The 9,211-nt window shown below is 43.6% G+C and overlaps 1 protein-coding gene across 1 annotated transcript in view; it reads right to left on the bottom strand.

Annotated features, from left to right (window-relative positions):
* BIN1 (bridging integrator 1) overlaps window positions 1-9,211 on the bottom strand; it is a gene marked incomplete at its 5' end in the record, with an annotated part of 44,709 nt that overhangs the window by 9,282 nt on the left and 26,216 nt on the right. The window contains 4 exons of the mRNA XM_010183355.1: window positions 144-167; window positions 1,965-2,072; window positions 4,925-5,053; window positions 9,048-9,198. Coding sequence (XP_010181657.1) covers window positions 144-167; window positions 1,965-2,072; window positions 4,925-5,053; window positions 9,048-9,198 — 412 coding nt within the window. The remainder of the gene's footprint in view (window positions 1-143; window positions 168-1,964; window positions 2,073-4,924; window positions 5,054-9,047; window positions 9,199-9,211) is intronic.

Below are 9,211 nucleotides of genomic sequence, written 5' to 3'. Positions count from 1 at the left end.
GTCAAGCAGCACGCGGAGCAACTTTGGTTTGGGGTGTGCAGACAGGAAAAGCAGAGAGGGAAAGGAGACAGGTATGCACACAGAGATGGCACTGGCACATGCACAGTACATGATGAGAGATGGAAGCCATATGAAGTTCTTACCTCCCATAAATCCCAAGGTAAAGACTAAGCATGTCAAAGAGCAACAAAAATAAAACATATTTATATGTGATTATTTCAATGAGTACAGACGTTACAGATGCTGATCAGACTGAAGCAGACATACACATTGAACAACACTTATCTCTGCATGTTTTTAAAATATTTTTTAAATACCTGAATTTATAGACCCCTCCTCACTGCATATTCAAAGCTACGTACCAAGGCATGTGGGTAAAGGGTTTTTTTCTACCTCTGGTGTGAAGAGACAGTCAAGCCACATTCAGTTATCAGTGGCAGATCACATAGCCAGAAAAAAGCCTCACTAATTTGTGGCCAATCAGGGTTAAATATGCTTCCACATATCCACACCCCACAATTAGCATGATTTCAGAATGGGACTTCAACTGGTGTCTTTGGATCAGTAGTGAATTATCTTAACCTCTTTGTCGTGGTGCCCCCACTATAGGAAATAAATTTGACTGCTTTGAAAACTAGGTGGATTTCTCTAGGTTTTTTACTATGGTTACCATTAGAAAGTACTGATTTCAGACTCTTTCTTTTAATAACTTCTGAAGCTACTAATAAATACATTAAAACACCAAATATGCTACTGCTGAGCAGTTTTGAAAAACCCACTCAGTGTAATATTAGTTGCTTGCCAGAAGGGTAACAAATAATTCCATTTTCAGTCAAATTTATACTCGTATCCTACACCACTATACCAAATTATCCAAGTTATGGTGACTCAGAAAAAAAAATCCCAGTAAATATTTTTTAAATAGCTTATCCTGGCATATAGCTTGTTCTGACAGGCAAAGAGACGTGAAAATTCAATCCACCCACTTAATGTTCTAGAAAGTGGTAGCTTGCCATATTGGTGTGTATCAAACTACGACAATAACTAGTATTTTGCTCATACAGTATTTTAATTTAGAATAATCAAATGCCTCATGTTTGATCTCTCTAAGAAGAGAGATCTTACCACTATAAAAATCTGTGTCATACAGGCCTGCTTGACATGGTGATACTGGAGAAATACTGTAATCATCTCAATTATCTTTATTACAAATTTTAATGGCAACCATGAGCAAAAAAATAACCATTTCATACATCTGAAGTGGAAAGTCTGGATGAGGACAACAGCCAAATTCAAGATGCACTTCAAAGCCTCCAGCCATTTAGATAAAAAAGCAGCGCACTCCACCTGTCTCAGAGTGGACAGGCCCAAGTACAGGCCAGAACCAAATTAGGCATCTTCCTTTTTGATACTGCGCTGCACAACGCTATGCTCAGGGAGGAAGCTACTTCTTAACTACGAACAAAGACTATGTTATACCCAGAAAAAGAAGGGCTTCACATCACTTGAATATCCATTTACAGCTTTATTCACCTTCAGTAACTGCAGATTATCAAAGTGTTTGTTTATTAAAAATCCCTTTGAGAGCAATTTATAGCAGAAGCACAGAACAGAGGCTGAATTCCCATCCACAGAGTAACAGTTTAAATCCATAAAGCATACAGAAGATGCTAATCTAGGGAGAGATATACATTAAGTTGAAAGAGTTGTCAAACAGCAGATCATCGGAGCAAAGCACAAACATGTAGTGCCAGGCTGTGGCCTGGCTATTAGCTGCCTGATTCCCACTGGACTTATACATCCAGCAGAGAAGACCAAGGTGCCCATCTCCAAGGCACAGGCCTGGGCACCCAACCCAGTCACCCACAGCTCAGGTCCACATTATCATTCACATGGGCACAGATCACGCCACGCTTGGCATAAAGTCATTTATGAAGGGAGAAGGAGTGGTGATATGAACCAACCTGGGAGGCAGATGTGGGGGTCTTCCCCACAGTGGCATCTGGTTTAATGGGATCAAAATCCAGATCCAACAGGCTGGCTCCCTCCTGGAAGGGCCCAGGGGCATCAAACTTGGCAGCAGTAAGGAAGAAAAGCAGTACGAGCATTAGACACACACGCGCACACACATTGAGGGAGGGTATGTGATATCCAGGAGCTACGGCTGCAAGCGCAGAAGACAGGGTGGCAATGCAAACACCTGATGTGACTCCTGACTGCTTGGTGCCTGTTATCAGGGGCAGTTCACATGGGTCACTGTAAACCAAACTTGAGCCTTTTCCACAGGACTCATTCATCTTCCCAGCAGGCCAAGTGAGCTGACATGGTATAAGCACCTGACCTGCTGTAGTCAAAAGGATCACTGACACTGATGACTCAGAAGAGCTTCTCCTCTATTTATATCCATGCCTCATAGCTCATCCAGCTGTCTCTGTACTGAAGGCCCAGGACAGACTCCCTCAGCCACATCCAGAAGAGCTGCCATCCATATAGCTTATCTCAGGAACACAGATCCAGGCAGAAAACCACTCAAACCGCTGGAAGGCAAGTCTGCAGGACAACAGAGCTAACTCCCAAAGCTGCTAATTCCCTCCTGCCTTCTGAGACATAAACAGAACATAGCAGCTCACTCTAGTTACAGATCTTGAATCACTCCTTAATCTAAAAATCACTGTTTTCAAAGGTTTCTATTCATGGACATCCCAGACATATGCACACATGAGGCTTCTAACAAAGCATAAATTTGAGAGGCTTTGCTACTCTCTTCAAAGTCAGCAGAATAACTCCCTTTGATTGATGAAGGCTTTAGCCAAAGACAATGATGGAACATTCATTACCATAATAAAATAGTTACTACAAAGGGTATAAGTCATCAGTGCTCAGAACTGAACTATCATTTTTGCTATTTAGATTTAACCTAACCACTACAAGACACTCCTTCCTACTCAGCTTCAGAGAAAGCTCCTATCCCCAGGAAGTCCACAAAGATTTGCCCCCATTTCCACCTGACCTCCCAGTTCACTGACCCTACTGCTTCAGCTACCTTCCCATCAAAACAAAGTGTGGCAGGCTAGTCTCCACAGTTCTATCATAGCCCCGCTATGGAAAAACTCCTGGAAAATAGCAAGAGACATCATTTAAGAGAAAGTCCTCTGAGTATAACCCACACCACCATCACTTTCACCTTCTCTAGTTTCCTCTTACTTCAATTCTTTTACCGATTTTTCTCTCCTTTATGAACATCTCTTTTGCAAATCCACAGGCATGAGGACAAGGAACCCAGCTCTCCCATCTCACAGTAATAAACCTTGACCAGTATGCAGAAACCAACTGGCATTCCTCCATACACTCCTCCAGTACATCCACACCACCCATCACAGAGGCTCCAACTCCAATTTTAGTTTTGTTTGGTAGTGAGACATCAAAGGTTCCATTCATGGAATATTCTTACCTGCCATTCAAGACTTACATGCAAGGGATAGCACCCCTTGCCTTTACCCAGATCTCCCACAAAACAGCTCATTGGAGCTAAGGCATCTGACAGAAATGGCCCTGGGCAACATGCTGAACACTAGTGGCTGCTAGTGCTTCAGTGAAGATTGTTCTGGTAACCAGAGGCCTCCCTCAGAACTCCCATCTGATTGAATGTCACAGCAGATCTCATCTTGGGTCACAGCACTGATCAGAAGAGTGTGTCTGACTAAGGGCTGGCATTCACATGGAATCACATGATATAAACCATCGAGCAGAGCTGTCTGTTATGATACAGGAGAAGGAAGCACAGAAAACGATAGAGACTTGCTCAGCTCTCTGTGGTCCCCACCTTCCAACACTGCTGTCAAATCATCTCTCTGTTTTGCAAGCTTTATATATTGCAATGCAAAATCTGACGTGCACATCCCTCCCCAGTTCACCTCTGCACCTCAGCGGCTGGGTGGAAGGTGGCAAACCAGAGGCAATGGAGCAGCATGAAGCGAGGAAATGTTAGGGTATGAGTCACAGATGACCACCGATAGAGATATCACTTGTGCTTTAACAAGCATTTGGGCAAATATATATATATATATATATATATATATATATATACTCACATACATACTAAAAAAAGGTAGATCCAGGTATCACATGATACAGCCAGAAATCTGGTCAGGCTCCTATAGACATAAGAACTATCATTCTCCTATCTCTAACACAGAATTCTCCACTTAGGACAGTATAACTTGAAAATGTCTTTCCTTTTTTAGGGCATCAAAAGGTGCCACATGACAAGAAAGAAATATTCTGATGGGAACCACTGGCTGGAGAAGAGTGACAGACTGGGTCAGCAGTCCTGAATTCACTGTAGGCACTGTCCTGCCTGTCTAAACTGGAGACAACTACTCTGCAAAGAGAACTTCATGACATTTCTGTTGGCCTCTCCTGCGTAGGTGTGGGCTTTAAAAGTTACCACAAAGCCCATGTGTGAAGGCATAGAGCACAAAACTGCATTCTCCCAGAACTGGCACAGATGCCACAGTCAGTGCTTAGGGATGTACAAGAGCAGAAAACACGTGCTTCATCCACACCCAGGATGAGTGGATCTGCAGAGAGCATATCATGGAATATGAAGGGAGCCACAGTCCATGTGCACTGGTGCTGAACAAATGCAGTGATTTCTTTCTGGCATCTTCATCAGTTGCATTTCTCCTGTTTCTTCTATGAACGAAAGCTCTCAAAGAGGAACATGTTAGTCAAAGATGCCTTCTAGCCACCTTCCCCTCTAACATAGCTTCCTATCTAACCCTTTGCCTTCTGAGGTCCAATGCTGAACTTGCCTTTCCCCTTCACCTGACCAGGTTTCATGGCTTGATACCTCCAAAGAGAATAAAGGTCAAAAGGAAAAGTTCAGAGGAAGACAAATATAAGGCAGGGCGTAGCAGCTAACCTGCGAAGGGGTTGTCACACTTATCTCAGGGACAAAATTGTCATCAAACAGACTGATGATGTTCTCCTGCTTGATCTCCTTGGAGGGGGTGACTTTTGGAGGCGGAGGCACCGGAGGCCCTTTCCTCAACTGCATGCAAGTGAGCACACGGCCACAGCACAGACGGCGACACCCAAAAAAACCAGAGACAGGAACCAGGTTAGCCACAAAAACTGAAGGTGAGGGAAATCACAACCACAGGCACAGAGTAGGGTCCAGTCAACTCCATCTGGTGTGAGAGGGAGGGTAAAGGTCTGAACTGGAACGAAACAAAAAAACAACCACACGCCTCCAGAGAAGGTTTGGCATCATTAGTTACACTTCAGCCGTGGCCAAGTTTCCCTCTGCAGAGGAGAAGCGTAACACAATTAATATGCATTGACAGGACATGCATACATAATTAGAGCATGTGCAACCTTCAAAAGAACCACTGGGAAGGGAGCGGATCGATTACTGAGAACACAATTCAATAAGGCAGGCCAGCACTGCCTCCCTTTGCCATACTTACCATACCTAAGGGAACAAGAGATCAGACTCAGTTTGTCCTATTATGAGTAGATGCCCATGAGGACAGATCTGATCGGCCCAGCGCTGGTTATCAGTGTACCATAACAAAGGTTGGAAGGAGCTCTTGATTGCAACTTATCACTTCTCAGTTTTAGGCAAGAACAACTCAAACTCCTGAGAAGCCACAACTGCTGTGGGCCAAACTCTGCTCTCAGTTTCACCAATGAGCATTGACACTAGTGAAGTCACAAATGTTTCCCAAATGGAGATCCCAGAGGATGCATAACAAAGTCTGACCCTGTAACTCTAACCTATCCTAATAACTCCCACTCATCCTGACCCTGCATCAACAACCCCATGGAAAGCTGTGGTAGAGCTTCCCTAGATTAACCCATCCACGCTCTCTCCACATTTTCCAGAGTCCAAGGCTCAATGCTCGTTTCAGATCAAAACAAACTTTGAAGAGCTGCTACTGTGTGAGAACAAAGCAACCATAAAAGGTCCCAGCACCACAGCAATGCTCAGCAATGACAATGCTTTCCATTTACAGTGATTTTTTTGAGTTACTTGATCTTCTTATTATACCTAGGATCCCAAGGCAGCAAGACTCAGACCTGACAATGGGTACCCAGTATATCAAGTGTCCTGTGTTCACACTCCTTCAGCATATGATGGAGGTCTACAAGGCATTTACTCATATCACTAAGGATATGCCCAATTTTGTACTGGGTTAACCTAGCTTAGAGAGTATGACTGAGTATGCAAGCATATTTTCCACCGAACAGCTGGCTAGGGGAAATAATGAAAGTAGTGTGCTCACTTCCAACTTTTCACTGTTTGCAGAAGGCGATGTGTCCATATTCCCTGAGAAAAATTCCTTCCTGAAAATCCACAGCTTGCCAGTTGCAAGAAGGGACCAGAAATTTCAGGGTAAAGCTATTCTCAGAACAGAGTCACCACCTGGAGAAATGGGAGGTTTCAATTACAAACTCTAAAGTCAAAACAATCCGAACTCTTCTGCTTTTTACCTCTGTAAAATAGACAGTCTCCTTCCTCCCAACACACTAGCGTCTTGGAGACCACCACTTCCACAGTGTCAAGGATTACCTCCAACTGCAGTCTAAAACCACATCTAAAAGACAACAGGATTGCATGTTGATGTTGGGTTAAACCTGGAAATTCATCAAGCATGAACAACTTTGTTGCCTAAAATGAAACAAAACCTCTAAAATTTTTCTGCTGACTTGGATCCTACAGAGCTTTACCTGTCTAAAATCAACTTAGTTGCATGGATTTCAAAAGTGTCATTACCGTGTTTCAGTGGTGTAACTGAGAGCAAAAGTCTGACCTTTGAAATTTCACGTACCCCTAAAGTCTTGTGTCATGATCAAATTACTTAGTGCAGAGAGCTGATAGCAACCACTTCTTCCAAAAGACAGAAATAAGCTGTTTTCGAGAATTAAAGGACAGTAAGAGCAAAGGAGCTATTTTAATTTTTTTATTATTTTTTAGCATAGCGAACAGTTTAAAATGTAGTTAGTATTTATTTGATCTCTCCTGTTTTGCTGTCTTTCTCTCCACAGTCTTTGTTTATTATTTGCATAGGTATTTCAGACAGAAAGAGGCCAGAGAATTGCACTTGCTTGTTGATTTTTGCCCCAGCCTCCCTAGGAGGACCCTAGAACAAATCACTTACCCATAGGTCAAAAGCAATGACACCTGTGAAGCTTTCAGTATAAAGTCAAGCATTGTTGAGAGAGAGCAGACACTTGTGTTTTCAAGCTGGCTGGCAAACTGACACACAATTATTTTCTAGACTTTATCCATACCAGGTTTGGCTCTGAGAATGAAACCCTTGTTCTTGTCTTCCCTCCCTCTGGAGCCAGCTCCATTTCTTAGCACCTAGTATGAATCTGGAGTGGAGCTCTTGTTTTTCCCTGTAGCAAGGGCCGGGAGAATGAATTAAATATAGACTGGGGAAGAGCTGCCAGGCGGTGGCAGCATTAGCTGCAAATACCATTTCAGCCTTGCCTGTGGCCCACCTCAGGGTGCAGTCAGGGCTCTGCTGGAATATTCTACTTGCTCAACATGGGGTGCCTCCAGCCTCATTCTTGTGGGCAGCAAGGCAGGAAGTGAATGAGAAAGCACTTGCAGACTGGCAAAAACAAGGTTCATGTGTGTTATTTATAGGGCAGGAAAGAAGCCAAACTCAGCAAGACAAGTCCACAGGCAGGGTGAGTGAAGCCTGCACTGAACAGCTCAATAACTAAGTACAATTTCTTGCTCCAAATTTCAATCAAGTTATGGCAGTCTCTGACAAAAACCAGGAAGGCAGTTCTGGAAAGATATGCACTATCTTCTCTCCTCCATACATATACCCTGCTCCAACATCCTAGCCAGGGTGCTGGCAAAGCTGCTCTAGGCTCTGCAATGCTGCACGGTGCAGAGACCATGGAGAAGTCCTGCCACTGCCAGGCATCCACACATCTCACAGGGCTGGAAAAGACCCTTTTGCCAATGTATTAACAACCCCTTTTTGTCCCTAGGTAATCCTGAAAATCCAAAATGCAGTGGAGGGAAAAATATTGTGAGAGGCTATCCAGAAACAGGAGACAGCACACACCTGGATTTGGAATCACACTGCTATGTATGACAACAGCAAGGAAGTTCTGGGTTGAGCCCTTCTCTTTTCAGAAGCAATAGGTTTTCTCTTGCCAGTTTGGCCAGAACCCCTCTCTCAGCTTTAATTCTTCTTGGAAGATTCCCTCCACTTACTGAAATGCAAGGATTGACACCAGATATAAATTTGGCCTAGTTACTTCTTTTCCCTACTAAGCTTTTCCCCCGCTCAGCAATAGAGGGATGGGAAGAGGAAGTAAATGTTTTATTTTCTTTAAATCCTGAAGTGAAGTATGTCATATGGTATGCTGAGTAGCAGGAGCTACATCTGCTACTTTAAACGTGCTTCTGGATATCTCCTGTGTAAGGAAAGAACTCACAAGGGCCACATTGAAGGCATTGGACTCCATATAATGGACAGTCTTCTTCCTGGTACGCACCTCCTTTCTTTATAACATAAGAACATAATGCCTTTATTTTTAGCATAATATTTTCTCTTAGGAATAAAGTAAAACACCATGCAAAGTACATTCTCCTTATCAATATTAAACTTCTCTCTTTGAACCTTCCTCAGTTACAGAAGTTCTTGGGAAGAAACTGGATCACTGAATTCCTCAGGTTAATTCAAATGTGAAGAACAAACTTCCTCACCTACCTACAATTCCATCCTCCCTAGATATTCTTGGCCATTCTACCAGACAGCAAAATTTGTTACTGGCCTTTCCCCTGTAGAGGCATTCAGAGACACCTTAGTTCTTCCCTATACCATATAGAGATGACCAACCAGCAACTTTCATTCTCAGGAACCAGTGAAGGAGAATAATCATCATGTCATATTCTCTGTGCTCTGTGGCATGAAGAGGTCCAAAAAAGCAACTGACGGAAGTCTTTGACTCACAGAGCTTGTGCCATCAGTGGTCATACCGCAGAGACATGGTCAATGTCATGGGGACACTACCTGAGACGGTGACTTTGGGATGCTTGCCCCAGGCGCTTCCAAAGTGGACGGTTCCAGCTCATGGTTGACAGTCTTGGTCTCAGGGCTGGTGATGGGAGATCCATCTGGTGGAGGTGAGGGGCTTTTATTTGCTTTCGCTGGGGTGCTCTCACTGAAGGAAGTGG

Source organism: Mesitornis unicolor, unplaced genomic scaffold (assembly GCF_000695765.1).
Source record: "Mesitornis unicolor isolate BGI_N332 unplaced genomic scaffold, ASM69576v1 scaffold24404, whole genome shotgun sequence".
NCBI lineage: Eukaryota > Metazoa > Chordata > Aves > Mesitornithiformes > Mesitornithidae > Mesitornis > Mesitornis unicolor.
This window is presented reverse-complemented; position numbering and strand designations above follow the sequence as displayed.